Source organism: Oncorhynchus gorbuscha, linkage group LG16, assembly GCF_021184085.1.
Source record: "Oncorhynchus gorbuscha isolate QuinsamMale2020 ecotype Even-year linkage group LG16, OgorEven_v1.0, whole genome shotgun sequence".
Taxonomy (NCBI): Eukaryota; Metazoa; Chordata; class Actinopteri; order Salmoniformes; family Salmonidae; genus Oncorhynchus; species Oncorhynchus gorbuscha.
In genome coordinates, this window is record NC_060188.1 from 6,141,843 (window position 1) to 6,162,003 (window position 20,161).

Genomic DNA, 20,161 nt, shown 5'->3' on the forward strand with positions numbered 1-20,161 from the left:
TAGTGAGCAACAGGAAGTAGTAGGGGGTGATTGTTCCAACACAGAAAATGTGCACGGCTCTTTGCTGATTGGAAACTTTGTAGCAGACTGTCATCTGGTGTGAGTATGACCTCAAAACAGAGTTGGATCCTCCCTGTTGGTCATTTGAGACACACAAAAGTAAAGTACAGTTTATCAGAATAGTTCTGAAACAAACTTACTTGAGGCAATTACATAGGAAAAATATGCATTACTGAATTATCAAAGTTCATGTGAAATCCATAGGGTTTTACAAAACAAAAGAAAAAATAACTAGTTGTATCAAAAGAGAAAGAACTTCCAAGATGGGATTACATAATGAATGAATGTGAAGCTTTCTGGGGAAAAGGTTTTACCACCACCACTTAATATCAAGGAGCTACTTTAATCAGAGAGACAAAGTTGACATTGTCATCCCATCTCTGTCTCAGTGGTCCATTCAGGATGTCCTCCAAGAGTTGCTGAACTTCCTCTCCACTTCACTTCCAGAAAGATAGAGTGAAAGATAGGGAGAAAGAGGGGGGGCAGGTACAGAGAAGGAGAGACAGAGAGACAGACAGAGAGATCAGATAGAGGGAGAGAGAGAAAAAGACTGCAGAGAGAAGGTAGGGGGAGAGAGCGAGATAAAGAGGAAGAGAGAGAGCAGATAGTGTTCTTTACCTCATCTGGATAAGGTTGTCACGGAGTCACAGTGGCAGCCAATCCCCTGCTGATCCTGTCGGTGTTGCCTGTCCTTTGTCTTACATCAGATGACGTCACTTCTACCCAAAGCTCATCCCCCCAACTGATTGGTGGAAGCATTCAGCATTTTGTGTGCAGCACTAGGCAGTGTGACTGGCTCAGTGTGACTGGCTCAGCTAGTGTGACTGGATCAGCTAGCAAGCTAATTTTGGACAAATTTAAGCTACCTTTCGTGCATTTTGCCAAACTTCAGAAATACTGATCCTTGATACACAAAACCATTTAGCTAGATGTAAAACGTTGCGACTAAGACTTCCTCACCAAAAACACATCAACATTATTAACAGATGAACTGCTTTAGTTTAGATGAACTCAGTCTGTTTTGAGGATGAGATGGGGTTCATTAGGGGATGTCACCTAGGTCAAATCGTTGAGTGTTAGAAAGCACATTGTAGCCCAACTACTTTTGATCAATCCCATGAGTCTTTGCGAAATACGAGATCCGTGCGAGAGGAATCGTTGCGCTATCTGACATAAGGAAATGTTCTCCCTTTCACTCTTCTCTGCTCGTGAGCTCGCCAATCATGTTCAGCCATGGGATGTCTAGAACTCTATTGGAGGGATGAGACACCATTTTTCTACGTGAAATTCCATAATTTCATGTTTTCTTGAAGGTCGTGGAAAATGCTGTCTCAGGCACCACTCCAGAATCTCCCATAAGTGTTCAATTGAGTTGAGATCTGGTGACTGAGACAGGATGATAATTGTTTAATTAACTCATGAACCACACCTGTGTGGAAGATAAGTACAGCCTCTAGTTAAATTGATCACAGACTGGCACACATAGCTGCAGGAAGTAGTTTGGGGGTTTATGAATGTTTTCTTGTCAATGTGCTGTAGCGCCCTCAGCACCTCTACTTCCAGGGGCTATGCTGGTACCTGGCAGCTCTAACTACATACTCCAGCAGAAAAATTGTGACATTTGACACATTAGGTCTACATATAGCTAGCCCTCCTGGACTCATCACTACAACCTATAGCCTACTCACTGTCTGACCATGCCATTCAAGTGGGGGAAAGAAGTCTCCCCGAGTACTGAACATTCATATTCACTGCATTAGTACACCGTTAGAAAATACATGTGTGCGGTAAGAGGCTATGGACTGACAAGAAACCTTAATTTAATTTCCAAACCGAACTCACTGTTGACTACTTTTGGCTAGATAAAGGCTCTCACATTGCACTCACGATATTAGAGACCTCATCCAAAGACACTTTGGCATGCACCGGATGGTGTTCACTTATGAAACTCCGCGCACTCTTTTCACAAACAGGTCGAACAGATCTCACAAGGCAAAGCATGACTCGTCTGTGCTAGGATCTGATGATGACGTGGTCCGAATCTCAGCGAGCATGAACAGATGATGATGAGCGGGAGCGCTCCGGTCCGCGCGCGCGCCCCATATTAATATGTTGAAGCTAGGTCGCTGTCTTTTCAGCACCATGGACTGTGTGGAGAGAAACCTTTCCTAGCACCAACAACCTGCAACAACTTCGTGACCAGAATCAATTCTACACCTTTTACCAGGATAGTAACTTTCTTTCGGAAAAATTAGAATTGCCTTGATATTACTTTATTTAGGTTTGGAGAGGGAAAACGGATTGCTCTATGACATTTGCGACTAGGGTATTTATCATTATGTGGTTGGATGGCTTATGATAGTATTTGATTGCAGCTCTCAAACAATTAATCTAAATGGTTTTGAAGTTCTGTTGACTTCAGTAAATGATCTCGTGTCAGTTCCGAAGTCCAGAACTATGTCTACCATCTGATTTATATTATTGTGCGTTTTGGTGTTGAAGACAAGCGTTTATCCCAGGCTATTTAACCTATCGGCGTGACTCAACGAAGAACGTTCATTTCGTGAGGAGGAGTTTTCCAAATTTACAAGGAATCTGTGCTCGTATCCGGCATGCTGGCTTTCTTAGTTGGACTTTTATACCTAGTGAGTGGACGCACGGTGCGCGCCCAGGATGCGACAGGTAGCCGCTTCTTCTGCTCCGCCATCCCGGCGGGCGCCGACCCAAGCTGCTCGTTCGACCCCAACGGTAACCGCGTGCAGAGCACCAGCCCCGTGGAGGACGAGCTACGGAACACCATCCTCCAACTCCGGGAGAACATCCTCCAGCAGAAGGAGACTATCGTGAGTCAGCAGGGCACTATCAAGGAGCTGAACTCCAAACTGGCCCGCTGCGAGGCGGCCGCGGAGGACTCTGCGAGCAGGTCCAGGGGCCAGAGCTCCAGGCGGAAGGACTACAGTAAGAACACAATGGGAGACCTTCCCAGGGACCCCACCGAAACTATAGACCAGCTGGGAAAGACCATGCAGGGGCTCAAGGGTCGGTTGGAGAATCTGGAGGTGAGATAACGAGGCTGTAGTGGCTACAGTAAATTATATCATTCAGGTCAAATGTATTTTTTATTATTATACACTGTAGCATTTTTGTATGGAGGTTAATATATGAATATACCCCTTTATGAATATGGATGTTTGTGGATATAGCTACAGTAAATTATAATGATCATGCTTTTCATTTCACTCTGACATTGTGTATAGAGGTTAATATATGAATATACCCCTTTATGAATATGGATGTTTGTGGATATAGCTACAGTAAATTATAATGATCATGCTTTTCATTTCACTCTGACATTGTGTATAGAGGTTAATATATGAATATACCCCTTTATGAATATGGATGTTTGTGGATATAGCTACAGTAAATTATAACGATCATGCTTTTCATTTCACTCTGACATTGTGTATGGAGGTTACTCAGCCTTTTTACCTTTTCACCACACATGTGTAGCACCCACCACATCAGACATGTCTGATACTGAATGTAGCCTGCATGATAAGACACTCCCCACTTACTCTTCCTCAACATCAAAGGCTAATGTAGTGTAGTATGTCAGAAGCATGCTGCTTATCCTTGATGAATCAAAGCAGCTGATATGAATAGACAATCAGCACACATAAATTGGTGTCAAAAGTGTCAGGCACCATCCGTGGAGAAGTCGAGCAGAGATGTGTATTTTCAATAATTCATATTAATTTTTCCATGTGGCACCACACGCAGTCTTGTCATTTTTCCAACTGCTTTTGCAATTTATGTCACAAATATACAAACATTTCCCCTGGCTTTGTATTCACTGTATCATGAATGAGGTCCTATCTACGCAGCAAACAGACTAAGAAAAAGAGGCCTATTGTGGGTATGCCCACCATATAATCAAATTCTAATTCTATGATGCCCACAGCTTGCTTAGTTAAAGTGATTAATCTCATGAATCTATTATCTTGTCGTCACAATCAAAGTCATGTGGGAGTGGCAGCCCCTGGCACAATCACAATCACACAGATAGCATTTTTTTCTGGTGCCAGGGAATGAGTGTGCTGGTCTCACGTGGCTTCATGATGATCATATCTCTGGTTGCATCCCAAATGGCACCCTGTTACCTTTAAAGTGCACTACAAGGAAGAGGGTACTGTTTGAGACGCAGCCGTATCTCTCTGATAATATTGAGGTCATGTATGTTATTGTAACTGTGCAATCCGTTTGCGGCTGATGTAGCCTTTATCTATAAGCACCAATCCTTTATGTCGTTAGTAGATATAATACACGATTGCACAGTGTGGAATAAAACTGATAAATATATATATATATATATATAGAGAGAGAGAAATGTAAACCTATTTATTTCCTATTGCGCTTTAATGTAATTGTTTTAACTGAATATATATATATATACAGTTGAAGTCGGAAGTTTACATTCATCTTAGCCAAATACATTTAAACACAGTTTTTCCTCCAAATATAACAATGGTCATTATGGCCAAACAGTTCTACTTTTGTTTCATCAGACCAGAGGACATTTCTCCAACAAGTACGATATTTGTCCCCATGTGCAGTTGCAAACTGTAGTCTGGCTTTTTTGTGGCGGTTTCAGAACAGTGGCTTCTTCCTTGCTGAGAGGCCTTTATAGGACTGGTTTTACTGTGGATATAGATACTTTCTACCTGTTTCCTCCAGCATCTTCACAAGGTCCTTTGCTGTACTTCTGTGATTGATTTGCACGTTTCGCACCAAAGTACGTTCATCTCTAGGAGACAGAATGCGTCTCCTTCCTGAGCGGTATGACGGCTGCGTGATCCCATTGTGTTTATACTTGCACACTATTGTTTGTACAGATGAACGTGGTACCTTCAGGCATTTGGAAATTGCTCCCAAGGATGAACCAGACTTGTGGAGGTCTACTATTTTTTTATGAGGTCTTGGCTGATTTCTTTTGATTTTCCCATGATGTCATGCAAAGAGGCACTGAGTTTGAAGGTAGGCCTTGAAATACATCCACAGGTAAACCTCCAATTGATTCAAATGATGTCAATTAGCCTATCAGAAGCTTCTAAAGCCATGACATAGTTTATTGAATGTTCCAAGCTGATTAAAGGCACAGTCAACTTAGCGTATGTAAAACTCTGACCCACTAGAATTGTGATACAGTGAATTATAAGTGAAATAATCTGTCTGTAAACAATTGTTCGAAAAATGACTTGTGTCATGCACAAAGTAGATGTCCTAACTGACTTGCCAAAACTATAGTTTGTGAACAAGAAATTTGTGGAGTGGTTGAAAATCGAGTTTTAATGACTCCAACCTGAGTGTATGTAAACTTCCGACTTCAACTGTATATATATATTTCTCTCTCTTTCCTTCTCTCTCTCTTCCTCTCTCTCTCCACATATATGCTTAATACATGCCAAAAAAATCAAAGGCAAATTTCATCCTCTGGGGTTAGACCCCTCATAAATAAGCAGGTCTAATTCAAATGAATCATTTTCAAAAGTGTGCTTGTGTGTGTTTGTTTTTGTGTTTGGGGTGACGCACTTAATTATTACTACAACGGGTCCCTGAAAGGACCTCCCCAACATATACAGTATTTTGTCCCTGTTCCTTGATCCTATCTCCACTCTGAACACAGCAGAACACAACCTGTGACTGAACGACAGAACGTCTGGATAGGGGATTAACTCTCTCTCTCCTCCCTCCACCACAGCAGCAGCAGTTGCGTGCCAACACGTCAGCAGCAGCAGCAGCAGGTGCGGGTGGGAATGCAGTGGGGCCCCTACCGGCGGAGCTGCGGGAGCTGCTGAAGCACCGTTTGGGGGCCCTAGAGGGCCAGCTTCTGAGGAAGGTGGCCGAGCTGGAGGAAGAGAAGAGCCAGCTGTACAACGAGACGGCTGCCCACCGTCATCGTACCGAGAGCACCCTCACCTCACTGCTGGAAAGGATCACAGAGCTGGAGAGAAGTAAGGGATATGGTCTCACTGACCCTCCCTCAATCATACTATTTATCATCCTCACTCTTTCTCAGTCTCCATCTTTATTTACTCAGGCCAGAGGATCACAGAGCTGTAGGAAGCTGTAGTTGTCGTTCTCACCCTCTGTTTTTCCTCATTATATCTTGTTCTTTTACTCTTTCTCACTCTACAGCTTTATTTACCCAGGCTAGAGGGGATCAGAGAGCTGGAGAGTAGGGGGTTTATTCCCCCTCACTCCCCTCGTTCCCACCCTCACTCCCTTTCTTCCGCTATTTTTGCAGGTCCCCAAAAACTCACCTCCCCCTGCACTCTCTCTCTGTGGCCTTCTCTTGCTGTTTCTCTTTCTTTGATTCTCACATCCATTCTCTCTCTCTCTCTCTCTCTCTCTCTCTCTCTCTCTCTCTCTCTCTCTCTCTCTCTCTCTCTCTCTCTCTCTCTCTCTCTCTCTCTCTCTCTCTCTCTCTCTCTCTCTCTCTCTGCCTCTCCTTGCTTATTTTCTCTCTCTGTTGGAGATCAGAAAATAGCTGGAGAGAAATTCAGGAACCTCATCATCCCTCTCGTTCCTCCTTTGACTACAGACCCAACCACTCACATTCTGACTGTGACTGCCTCTTCCTCCTTATTTTGGATACTACAACACTCATACATTATTTCAATCATTCGGGATCCCCAATAGCTGTTACTATAGCAGCAGAGACTTATGCTGAGATTTGGGTGGGGAGGCAGAGACCGTCTGACCATCTGATGTCTGTCATTGATCAGGCTCTCTCCATGCACCGAGTCTTCTTATTTTGATTCTGTCCATCTCTCCCTCTAATTCATTATTTTCTTGCATTCTTCTCTGTGTTTCTCTCTCTTTGGCTCTCACTCTCTTCTCACTGCTTCCAGAAAGACAGACTGTCTCTGATTCTCTCTCACTCTCATTGTAACAGATGTGTATACAATATGCTGTCTTACTGACACCTCCTCAATGTTTCAATTAAGACTGAAAACAATACAGGCTGCTATACTTCCACTAACCAGTGCCTATCCACATGTTACGGGCATGCGTGTATACATTTTACGTATGGGTGACACATTTTTTTTACCTAGGCTAATTAATTTCTTAAAAAATGAAGGAGGAGCGAGAGAGACAGAGAGCTATATTTCATCATTTTTTTATACTTGCAAATGCAGCTAGCTAGTTTAGCCTACTCAAACACCGACTCAGGGGGATGCTACAGTATTAGCTAGCTAGGTATGACTATCCAACACTGGAACTCTTCCAAGTCATGGTAACCTTTTGGTTTTACTCATTTTTTGCAACCCTGGCCCACCAGTGTAACTGCTAACCTGCTTACTAACTGTCCACTGTACTGCATGACTGTAGCAGGTTTACTAATGCGTTATTTACATTAGCTAATATGGTGACAACGAAGTAGGCTGTGTGCAGTGGTTATGATATGAATGTTTGGCTTGGAAATATTTATTTTGTCTGATCACAGACAGATGATGTGTTGTGCATTGAAGTCCACAAGCGAAGGGAAAGGGTGAGAGGAGGAGAGCACGTAGATGTGAGAAGGAATGCAACAAGGTGTTTGTATATATATTTTTTTTATTTTACCTTTATTTAACCAGGCAAGTCAGTTAAGAACATATTCTTGCTTTCAATGACGGCCTGGGAACAGTGGGTTAACTGCCTGTTCAGGGGCAGAACGACAGATTTGTACCTTGTCAGCTCGGGGGTTTGAACTCGCAACCTTCCGGTTACTAGTCCAACGCTCTAACCACTAGGCTACGCTGCCGCCCCAGCTATGGCTATGAAACTTAACATTCCGCAGAATAAAGCAAACGGAACAAAACGGAGGTAAACATACCTGCATTTGTCCAATAGAAACTCTTGTTTGCAACTGTTAGACAAATGATTACACCCTACATCAGTTAGGTACAGGCAAGATTGTGCAAGGCTGTATTGAATGTGTCACTGTCTGTCAACTCAAATCTTTCCCTCGACCTGTGTGCACCTACTGTATGTTGTAAACTTTAATTCATAGGCTAGGTTGTAGCAATGTCATGATGGCTGTGTGTAGTACAGGGAAAATGTGAGCATAATTTAGTAGCTTAAACCTATGGATGTTATATTGAACTGGGTGAATGGAATATGAATGACAGCCATCTAATATGCTGTAACATAAATAAGTCCAATTAAAAAAAAGAATTGTCCTCCCTCATCTTAAACGGCACCGACCGCCGCTGTCATCATCACCATGACCATCACCAACATCGAACCCTTACAGCCGGTTCAATACGAGCCCCCTATGTGGGCAGACTCAGACACGGTGGTGTATGTGAACAGTGCAGGTCATGACCGATGAAAGTGATGCATACTACCTCTATCTAAACATTATCTAATCATTTTCACATCTCTGTTTGTCTTCAGGTAACAACGCATTTAAGTCCCCAGAGGATTTCAAGGTGTCTCTCCCCCTACGCACCAACTACCTATACGGACGCATCAAGAAGAGTCTCCCTGAGATGTATGCCTTCACAGTGTGTATGTGGCTGAAGTCCAGCGCCAGCCCTGGTATAGGAACCCCCTTCTCCTACGGGGTGCCAGGACAGGCCAATGAGATCGTGCTCATCGAGTGGGGCAACAACCCCATAGAGCTGTTGGTCAACGACAAAGTAAGTCCAAGTCTTTTATTGATAGTCCATGACAAAAACAACTGCTGAGCTATGGCGACGAAAGACTCATTTACTCTAAAGAACTTGGTTACAGTTGAGCATGAATCATCGTGCATTTTCTATTACAAAAACAAACTGTGACGATTAAATAGACACAGAACGATCAAGCCAGCACAGAAAAGGAACTGAAATGGAGTCATGTTGTAGTCCTTCCAGTCTGTTTTCAGGGGTAGACCCAACAGGTTCTTGAACCTGGGCCCAGCGACTATCAACACAACACCATGGCCGTTACACCAAGAGGCCCACACCTAGGGTCCTAGGTTGGCTTTAGGTCACTTCAATATTTACATTTAATACTGAGAATCAGACACTTTCCCCCCTTGTTAAGCAATGCTTTTTGAAGGAAGACCATTTCCAATGTGCTCAAAAAGAAGCTACAATTAATATTTAATCGGTTTCTGTCTTCAAAGGAATACAACCATGGCAATCGTGGTGTTTGAATAGACAACACTGATAGTTATTTTTTCTGTGCGTTACTGCTGGATAACTGAACCTAGGGGCTCAGAGGGAATAGAGTTTGGCTGAAGTGAAGTAGGGTGGGTTTTTTTCGGTTGTGGGGTTGGATTTGGGTTTGTGTTGGGCATCTGGTTTATTGGCAGAGCCAGTTTTCCCCACAGTTCTGGTTTCACCATGCATTATACATGTGTGTATGTCAGACAAACACTAGAAAGGAAGAGCGAGAGAGAGAGAGAGCGAGAGAGAGAGAGAGCGAGAGAGAGAGAGAGAGAGAGAGAGAGAGAGAGAGAGAGAGAGAGAGAGAGAGAGAGAGAGAGAGAGAGAGAGAGAGAGAGAGAGAGATGGGGAAGGGGGGAGGGGGGAGCAGGAGCAGAGTATACGGGAAGATAGGCACCAGAGAATAGAGGAACCAAAACAGCACCAGAGAATAGAAGAACCAAAACAGCACCAGAGAATAGAAGAACCAATACAGCACCAGAGAATAGAAGAACCAATACAGCACCAGAGAATAGAAGAACCAAAGCAGCACCAGAGAACAGAGGAACCAATACAGCACCAGAGAATAGAAGAACCAAAACAGCACCAGAGAATAGAAGAACCAAAACAGCACCAGAGAATAGAAGAACCAAAACAGCACCAGAGAATAGAAGAACCAATACAGCATCAGAGAACAGAGGAACCAATACAGCACCAGAGAATAGAAGAACCAAAACAGCACCAGAGAATAGAAGAACCAATACAGCACCAGAGAATAGAGGAACCAAAACAGCACCAGAGAATAGAGGAACCAAAACAGCACCAGAGAATAGAAGAACCAAAACAGCACCAGAGAATAGAAGAACCAAAACAGCACCAGAGAATAGAAGAACCAATACAGCACCAGAGAATAGAGGAACCAAAACAGCACCAGAGAATAGAGGAACCAAAACAGCACCATAGAATAGAGGAACCAAAACAGCACCAGAGAATAGAAGAACCAAAACAGCACCAGAGAATAGAAGAACCAATACAGCACCAGATAATAGAGGAACCAATACAGCACCAGAGAACAGAAGAACCAATACAGCACCAGAGAATAGAAGAGCCAATACAGCACCAGAGAATAGAAGAACCAATACAGCACCAGAGAATAGAAGAACCAAAACAGCACCAGATAACAGAAGAACCAATACAGCACCAGAGAATAGAAGAACCAATACAGCACCAGAGAATAGAAGAACCAAAACAGCACCAGATAACAGAAGAACCAAAACAGCACCAGATAACAGAAGAACCAATACAGCACCAGAGACTAGAAGAACCAAAACAGCACCAGAGAACAGAGGACCAATACAGCACCAGAGAACAGAGAACCAATACAGCACCAGAGAATAGAGGAACCAATACAGCACCAGAGAACAGAGGACCAATACAGCACCAGAGAACAGAGAACCAATACAGCACCAGATAATAGAGGAACCAATACAGCACCAGAGAACAGAGGACCAATACAGCACCAGAGAACAGAGAACCAATACAGCACCAGAGATTAGAGGAACCAATACAGCACCAGAGAATAGAGGAACCAATACAGCACCAGAGAACAAAGGAACCAATGAAAGTGTTAGTGAGTGTGAGAGAGGAGGAAAGAGAGGGTCAGAGAGTGTATGTGTGAGAGAAGATGAAACCATGAATATAACACTCATTTTCATTTCAACATGTTTTAAAACCTAACTAACATGACCCAGGTCTGCATGGTGACAATGTTGCACCATGTTCTTTTGTCAATGGTACACCATTCATCTGGTGCAAATGCTCTAGTGCCCCAAAATGAGATTCAGTAAAGATAGAGAGAATGTCTTCCCTGGATCAAATCCATTCGACATTCCTGTACATCTCATTATTTTGCCTTCTGTAAGGAGTGAAAGGATTCATTCACTATTATAGAACAGTATCTCTATTTTGGATGTAAATGACATGACTTTACAAGGATCCAGATACTTTAGCAAGATCACTTGTCTTTGAGAAACATACTTCTCTGTGTAGCACAGCTGGAAACCGCTCGAGTTGCATAAAATGGAATATAACTTTGCGGATAAAGTTTGGAAATGCATAATGTAATGTGTATAACATCTAAAGACCTGCATCACAATACTGAGAGGTTTGTCGTTCCTAAAAGTACTTGCTTGGTTATTTTTGGAGCCGTTGTTTTTCCGGAGCCCCCATTCTGCAGAACGAGCATTGATAAAGTCTATTCCGGAGCCCCCATACTGCAGAACGAGCATTGATAAAGTCTTTTCCGGAGCCCCCATTCTGCAGAACGAGCATTGATAAAGTCTATTCCGGAGCCCCCATTCTGCAGAACGAGCATTGATAAAGTCTATTCCGGAGCCCCCATACTGCAGAACGAGCATTGATAAAGTCTATTCCTGAGCCCCCATTCTGCAGAACGAGCATTGATAAAGTCTATTCCGGAGCCCCCATTCTGCAGAACGAGCATTGATAAAGTCTATTCCGGAGCCCCCATACTGCAGAACGAGCATTGATAAAGTCTATTCCGGAGCCCCCATTCTGCAGAACGAGCATTGATAAAGTCTATTCCGGAGCCCCCATACTGCAGAACGAGCATTGATAAAGTCTATTCCGGAGCCCCCATACTGCAGAACGAGCATTGATAAAGTCTATTCCGGAGCCCCCATTCTGCAGAACGAGCATTGATAAAGTCTATTCCGGAGCCCCCATACTGCAGAACGAGCATTGATAAAGTCTTTTCCGGAGCCCCCATTCTGCAGAACGAGCATTGATAAAGTCTATTCCGGAGCCCCCATTCTGCAGAACGAGCATTGATAAAGTCTATTCCGGAGCCCCCATACTGCAGAACGAGCATTGATAAAGTCTATTCCGGAGCCCCCACACTGCAGAACGAGCATTGATAAAGACTATTCCGGAGCCCCCATACTGCAGAACGAGCATTGATAAAGTCTATTCCGGAGCCCCCATACTGCAGAACGAGCATTGATAAAGTCTATTCCGGAGCCCCCATACTGCAGAACGAGCATTGATAAAGTCTATTCCGGAGCCCCCATTCTGCAGAACGAGCATTGATAAAGTCTATTCCGGAGCCCCCATTCTGCAGAACGAGCATTGATAAAGTCTATTCCGGAGCCCCCATACTGCAGAACGAGCATTGATAAAGTCTATTCCTGAGCCCCCATTCTGCAGAACGAGCATTGATAAAGTCTATTCCGGAGCCCCCATTCTGCAGAACGAGCATTGATAAAGTCTATTCCGGAGCCCCCATACTGCAGAACGAGCATTGATAAAGTCTATTCCGGAGCCCCCATTCTGCAGAACGAGCATTGATAAAGTCTATTCCGGAGCCCCCATACTGCAGAACGAGCATTGATAAAGTCTATTCCGGAGCCCCCATACTGCAGAACGAGCATTGATAAAGTCTATTCCGGAGCCCCCATACTGCAGAACGAGCATTGATAAAGTCTATTCCGGGGACCGTATGTTTCTTAAAACCAAGTAAAATCACAGAGTAAAATCAGTAAAATCACTGAGTAAAATCAGTAAAATCACAGAGTAAAATCAGTAAAATCACAGAGTAAAATCAGTAAAATCACTGAGTAAAATCACAGAGTAAAATCACAGAGTAAAATCAGTAAAATCGCTGAGTAAAATCAGTAAAATCACAGAGTAAAATCAGTAAAATCACAGAGTAAAATCAGTAAAATCACAGAGTAAAATCACTGAGTAAAATCAGTAAAATCACACAAAAAAAGTGTCTGGACCCCTCTAGAAGATAACATTTACATCCAAAATACAGATTAGGTAAAAGAATATTGAACCAGTCCTTTAAAGCTTTCCTAATGCCACAATATATCCACATTGAACTTCTTTTATCAATACTTTCGCAGCAGTTGGCTGCCTATTGGACAAGAGTGAAGTTAAAACATCTTTTGATGTAGTGGTTGGTTTGGGTTTAGTCAATACCCGGAGGTGGTGGTTTTATTGAATTTCTTTCTGCACCTGTCGGATCTAAAACGTGAAATGCCTTCACACCTTTAAGGATTGCTTGCAGGTGCATTCTAGGAAATGTTGAATAATTGTTCATAGAAAATAAACTCCCTCATCAATTGTTGTTTATTTTTTGCAAATGTTTGGGCCTCACAGCCTTTGTCAGAGCTTTGATTAGAGAATGTTTATTGAAATATTGGTGTGGACTAAAAGACATTCTGAAACTGTTTAATCTGCCGGGCCCTATGTAAACAACAGTTCCTGTGTTTGTTTCCAGCTCACACGATCAGGGAGAAACTCCTGGCTCCGGGTATGATATCAGACCTAAAGTCCTCAGGTTGACTAAGGCTCAGGGATATTACTAGAGGGCAGTAATTAGGTCCACAGTATCAATGCTCTGTCTGATTGACTTTAGTGTAAATGTGATATGCTGGAACACCTTTGGAGGTCAAGCGTCTAGTTTTTCATGGGAGGGATTAAGAGCAGACAGGAAATTGTTGGCAGTAGCCTCTGCATTTCATGGTCTCTGTGGTCTCTATGGCTCATATAGAACCTCTATATAAAGCTAATGACTTCCACTCCCATTCTCCCCTATGCTGAATCCTCTGTGGACCATGATGTCATTGTAAAGTCTGGGTAAAGCTCTGATGTTGTAACCTTTCGTAACCTGTGCTATTTCTTTCTGCTCTTGTTTTCGAAGTACAATCCCATATGACTGCGATTTGTACAGTATATTGTCCCTGTGTCACTTTACTGTTTATAAGCTATTTGTAAAGTGCTGGTGTTGTCTTGCTCCATTTGGTCCTGTGTTGTGTGTCTCAGTCAAAGCTTCATTGTGCTATCTGCCCCAGTGATATATAGTACTTGTGCTCTCTTGCCTCTTACGGCAGATTGTACGGTTCAACTTGAGCTCTATTGCCCTATCTGCCCTGGGATATTCTCCCCGATAGTAAAGTCTACAATAAGCTCTTAAGGGGAATCCTATCCTTCACTTGAGTGAATGTTTTTTTAAAGTTTCCCATAGACATCCATGCATGACTAAGTGAAAAATGGACTTAAATGCAAATTAAGATTCACCACACAAAGACTAAAGGCTCAACAGAATAAACACAGGTATTCTCTTGCCCCTATTGCCCCAGTTAGTATAGCCCCTCTAACATGAATTACCCTCCTTGCCCCTCATACCCTCTTTGCCCTATAAGTATTCTACATTTACATTTGAGTCACTTAGCAGACACTCTTATCCAGAGCGGCTTACAATTAAAAGTGAATCCCATCTAACGTTGTACTGCCCATCTCACCCTTCTTACCCAGGTGGCCCAGTTGCCCCTGTCGGTGAGCGACGGCCGCTGGCACCACATATGCATCACCTGGACGACGCGGGACGGCTTCTGGGAGGCGTACCAGGACGGGGAGAGGCTGGGCACCGGGGAGAACCTGGCCCCCTGGCACCCAATTAAACCTGGAGGGGTGATCATCCTGGGACAGGAACAGGTGAGGCTCAGCCAGGCTCTGATCTACTCCCACCGGAGAGGGAGAGTGGGAGGGTGTGTGTGTGTTCCCCCTGGAGAGGGAGAGATGAACAGGGGAGAAGGGGGAGGCAAGGCTCTTGTCACGCTATCAACACTCCTTTATCATTACCTCACCTCTCTGCCTGCCTTAACCAGTGACAGCGCACCCTTGGGAGCATTGTTAGTGTGACACTCCAACAGATATCTCCATGACAGCACCGTACTATCTCTACAGCCATGTAGTACAGAACACTGACGCTATTAAGATAGTTCCCATAGGGACCCATTAATGTAACACTACGTAGCTGTTGGGTCACATTGTGTGGACTACTTTGTTCAGCACGTGTGGTGCTAGTCGATGTGGAAAGATACAGTGCATGTAGGGTGTCTTTCATGGATAAAATGTAAATTGCAGAGGGAAATGACAGACGCACAGAGGAAACCAATAGCAGAGCAATAGATCTGTCTCATCTATCAGTACTATACCATTTATTTGAATTGTCGTTCTCTTCCAGCTTTGGCAAAATTGTTGATGTCTTTAAATTCTTGTTGAAGGCAGAAATGATGAATCACCCAGGCTATGACGTTTCCGTATACCGATGGGATTTTAAACACAGTCCCTCTCCCTCTACAGGACATGGTGGGGGGTCGTTTCGACGCCACCCAGGCCTTCGTTGGCGAGCTGAGCCAGTTCAACATGTGGGACCGGGTCCTCCGGCCTGTGGACATCATGGGAATGGCCAACTGCTCCTCCTACATGCCCGGGAACATTGTTCCATGGATCGACACCAACGTCGAAGTCATGGGAGGAGCATCCAAGGCGGCGTTGGAGATCTGCGAGGACCGTATGTTCGAACCGTAAAGGAGTTGGATGTGTAACGTTGTTATGACACTGGGTTCCGAAGGTTCCGGAGGCTTGAGAGGTGGTTCTGGTTCCGCGCTCCCTGTGCTGCTTCAGAAACACCCCTCAAGGAGGAAAAAGGGCTCAACGGGTATTGCCTTTGTTTACAGACCTAGATCTAGTAAATGGGTCAACTTCTTGTTTTCCCAATGTGTTTTGCTGTGATTTTCCATGCTTTAGCACATGGCTCACCAGTTCATGCCCATTCCAACGTGATTCTAACTAGAGGATTTTACAGAGAACCCACTTGAGATTGAGGACTCTATGCTCCGTATTCTGTCTTTTACTCCTTTAGCTAGAGATCCTTTTGACTGAGTCATGTTTGAACACAGCTCCTCTCTAAGGCATTTCAAATGGATAATCAAGCACTGTACTGTACTCAGTGAATGTGAGCTAATATATAACCCATAGAAGCTTTTATTGTGTTGTGTGGACAGCTATTTCTGAGTTGCATGGCAAACTTCTCCGGTACGTTATGTGAGCTTGTGTTCCTTTGCAGTAAAAAGAACCCCCATGTTCCAGGGAGGGATATTGATGAGTATAGAATATTAAGGCAACTGTGGAATAGACCATTGACTTCATGTGGAGTCATTTTAAACGTGTGCATGTGTTTCGACTTGTCACTGAGAGTATTGAGTGCCAAAGTTAATGCATGCGTACTGTATGTGTGTATATGTGTGTGCATATGTACATGCACAGGTGGGTGTGTTTACTGTAATAACAGTTTGTGTGTGTGTGGGTGTGTGCACGCTCTCGTTGTGTAAAAGGCCCTAGAGATTAGTGACGAGGACATTCACATTCTTGTAAATCTATTCTAATACCTCTCCTCCCCTTGAGCAGCTGCCATCCCAAGCAGCTTTGTGCAGCGGCCGGCCCAGGCAGGTTAAAAGCAAAGTCGGAAAGCTGCCGAGGACTGGCGGGAAGCCGGGAATTCAGCGCTCTGTGTGCCACACTGGGGGAGCAGTGGGTTGGAATGGGAAGCCAGGGACTGGATGACCTTCAAGGAAGGATTTTATCCATAATCTGTGATAGTAAATATCATGTTTGTCAAATGAATGAGAAGATGAATGTGAGCTATTTTACTATCCCGTTGCATTGTATAATATAGAGGCATTTTTCTATAAGCCAGAGAGACGCTATGAAAATGAAGACTGTGAAACTAAAGATGAGGAGAGATCTGAATGTTTCTGGTTGGAACAAAACAAAAAGCACTGGAACACATTGCTATTTTTCTGTTTATAGAAAATGTCTTTAATTTCCTTAGAGATCAGAAAAAAGAACCACGTTCTGAATGAATGTTGTGCTTCATTCCAGTCCATTTAAACAGTGATTTGAAACATGGTGCAGTAGATACATGTGTGTCCAGTTTGCTTCTCCAACACTGTTCACACTTGTTTTGCTGCAACACAAAACCACAATGCCTGTCAATTCAACCCTTATCTGGTTATGGAGAATGCAGAGGACGAACCTGATGTTAGGAAACAAATGGACCTTTGTCTCTTCCTTTCCCTTGGGACATCTTGGAAAGATATATGTTTGTAAAAACAGAACAGTGGTATTCAGAACATTTCTGATGGCCTTTGAGAATGATATAATGCAGTAATGTTTTAAAGGGGTACACACCCATCATTTTAGAACATTTAAAAGTTATTCTACATATCAATGTCCTTTTATGTGTTATATAAATGTCGGTTTTTATTTCTGTAGAGAAGATTTAATTTCTTGTATTTTATTATAATTTCTGCTCATGAGTTAATGTGGTTCCCTGCAGTGAGTCACTATTTCATTCAGAGTGGAAGAAGGACATATTCTTTTAAAATGTTCAATGGCCTTTTCTTCAGCACCGAATGTGCTTTTTGTTTTACCTCGGCAAGTCAGTTAAGAACAAATTCTTATTTTCAATGACATCCTAGGAACAGTGGGTTAACTGCCTGTTCAGGTGCAGAACGACAGATTTGTACCTTATCAACTCGCGGATTTGAACTTGCAACCTTCCGGTTACTAGTCCAACACTCTAACCACTAGGCTACCCTGCCGTCTCTTGTAACCTGCCAGAATGCTATTGTATACTTTGTAACACCGGTCTTATTTGTTGCGCTTGTCGACTACAGACACACAAAGTCAGGAGAGGTGTCATGTTGTGTGCAATGAGTATGAACCCAGAGGATATGAATGGATGTTCTCTCCCTCTCTCTCTCTCTCTCTCTCTCTCTCTCTCTCTCTCTCTCTCTCTCTCTCTCTCTCTCTCTCTCTCTCTCTCTCTCTCTCTCTCTCTCTCTCTCTCTCTCTCTCTCTCTCTCTCTCTCCTCTCCATCCCATCCATCCATCCATCCATCCATCCATCCATCCATCCGTGGAATGTTATCAACAGTGGAGAAATCCTCTGGCTGGCAGCCTTCCAGGTGGAAATGAAAAATGGGCCTCAGTGGATTATGGGAAGCAGCAGTGGTAATGTAGGGCACGTTGTGTTGCGTTCGAGAGCTCTCCTCTCTCCGTGTTCTCTGCTTGAGCTGTCACGGTTGGCACTATTGCTTAATTCATGTGTTGCAGCGGCACCCCAGGGGGTCACATTGTGAATGCATTGTAAATCAAGCCCAATTACTGACTGTAAACAAGAGGATGGAAATAGTCGTTCAGTAAACTGTAGCTTTTTTACAAGTGCTGTGGAGATGGAGGGAGAGCACACTCTGCTTGAGAATTAAGGTGGATAATTCTACTACACTTAGATTTCCAATATGGTCTCATAAGAATGTGTCAAAATAATGACGTTTTACTATTGTAGGTAGCGATATGTAATATACGGTGACATATTACTTGTCTTCTATATGACTGGCCGGCCAGTGGCGAAAAGAGCTAAAATTCCATCTCAAAATATTCTTTCCAGGTTTATTCCTTCTTTCCCAACTGTTGCTAGAGGCATACTCTACTGGTGTGTTTAAAACTGGGTTTTGTGATGCATTCTGTGACAAACGACAACACTACCTACACAAACCTACACAAATGTAATTCAGATTGGCATGTAGCTAATATATACAGGGAGATATATACATCTTTGTACCCAACAGTGAAATGATTCATCTGGATCTTTGAGAGAGTGGGGACGTGCTACTGCTATTATTGCATTTAAACACTATGCATCAGCTACTGACTCTTTCCCACATAGGAATAGACTTAGGGAGTTTCAGCACAAGTCACGATAGTACAGTATTAAAGGAAGGAATTGCAAGTAATTTAATTAAATAAGTGCTAGCGTAGATGCAGATGTAATGACACCTAACTCAGGCTAAAAGTGCATCACTTGAAAGGGTTTAACTCAATGTTATTACCCAGTAGGCCAGTTGCCCCACTCCACTTCCCAGCACAATGGATAGAGCGTAGGCTACGTATATTGCTCTGCGGATGACATTGGCACCCGGGGCTCACAATTATTTGGTAGATAGTTTATTAAAGCTTTGTATTCTGCTCCTACACACTCACATACAACACACACTCACACAGACACAGAGTCACACACACACACCCATGATGTTGGCTGTTCGCGCTATGCATTTTCAACGTAGCTCAAGGTTGTGTTGGAGCATGTGAAGCTGGGTGCATCCAAGTCTAAACCCTGTAATTAAAGCCAACCGGTGTCGGGCATATTTGATCATTGGTGGTAACGCGCCCCATCACTGCTAAGTGAAGAATGGAGAATTAAAGGGCTCAATTAAAGAATTAAAGAGCTCTCAGACGGTCCTCTCAGGAGACGAAGAGACGAGGACTAGACGAGACCCAGCGCTTTGCTTCGTGACCGGGAGATAAAACTTCATTTGAGACCACAGAGAAGCTCCTTTGGCCCTGGTGATTATTAGTCTGCAGGATAAAGGCATTGAACAGCAGCAGGATCTGACTATACAGCTGGGTTTGGATGTGTGCTGCCTGCTGTCGTTTTTTAGGCTTCTTGGATCTCTCCGACTATTGGGCAGACCCACACACCCTCTTTGGCCTCAACAGCTCTCATGAAATCAGGATTCATAAAGAACTCTTCAGATTTTTGCCCTGGTCTTCTCTCCATCTGGCTGCCATTTTGTTTTGAAATGAGCCTATAAGCCCCTCCTCTTTTATCTGAGCTGTTCGTATTTTGTTCATTTGTGTTGAAAAGCAAAAAGGGAAGCAGAAGGCATAAAACAAGAAATACATCAATGTTACTCTTTAAAACACATTAATGTGCCTCAACATTGTAATTCAAAAGATAGTACTGTGTAATGGCGGGTAATGAAAGGTTTAACTTGTGTAGATGTCTCAATGTAGATGTTTTTCTCTCACTAATAACACATTGTAACAGTGACATACTGTATAAATAGCATGTCAGCTTGGGTGACATATAAGTAACTACAACAGTTAAATGTCATCATTTTGAACATTTATAATGAGAACATGTTGGACACTTACTTTGATAAGTTTAGAGGTAATGCACATTCATCAACACTTCATAAATGTGTCAG

General features: G+C 43.3%; 1 protein-coding gene across 1 annotated transcript; it reads left to right on the top strand.

The window, feature by feature from the left end:
• Positions 1-2,134: 2,134 nt before the first annotated feature.
• Positions 2,135-16,973, top strand: nptx2a (neuronal pentraxin 2a). The gene is made up of 5 exons (XM_046303649.1): positions 2,135-3,119; positions 5,819-6,071; positions 8,503-8,747; positions 14,580-14,759; positions 15,411-16,973. The coding sequence occupies exons 1-5, from the start codon at positions 2,673-2,675 to the stop codon at positions 15,636-15,638; spliced, it is 1,353 nt and encodes a 450-aa protein (XP_046159605.1). The 5' UTR covers positions 2,135-2,672; the 3' UTR covers positions 15,639-16,973.
• Positions 16,974-20,161: the final 3,188 nt, after the last annotated feature.

Excerpts from the sequence above, each read along its gene's own strand:
- nptx2a (XM_046303649.1), top strand. The coding sequence starts at position 2,673 with ATGCTGGCTTTCTTAGTTGGACTTTTATACCTAGTGAGTGGACGCACG. Across the intron at positions 6,072-8,502 it reads GATCACAGAGCTGGAGAGAA|GTAACAACGCATTTAAGTCC; the intron begins GTAAGGGATATG and ends GTTTGTCTTCAG. Across the intron at positions 14,760-15,410 it reads TCATCCTGGGACAGGAACAG|GACATGGTGGGGGGTCGTTT; the intron begins GTGAGGCTCAGC and ends CTCCCTCTACAG.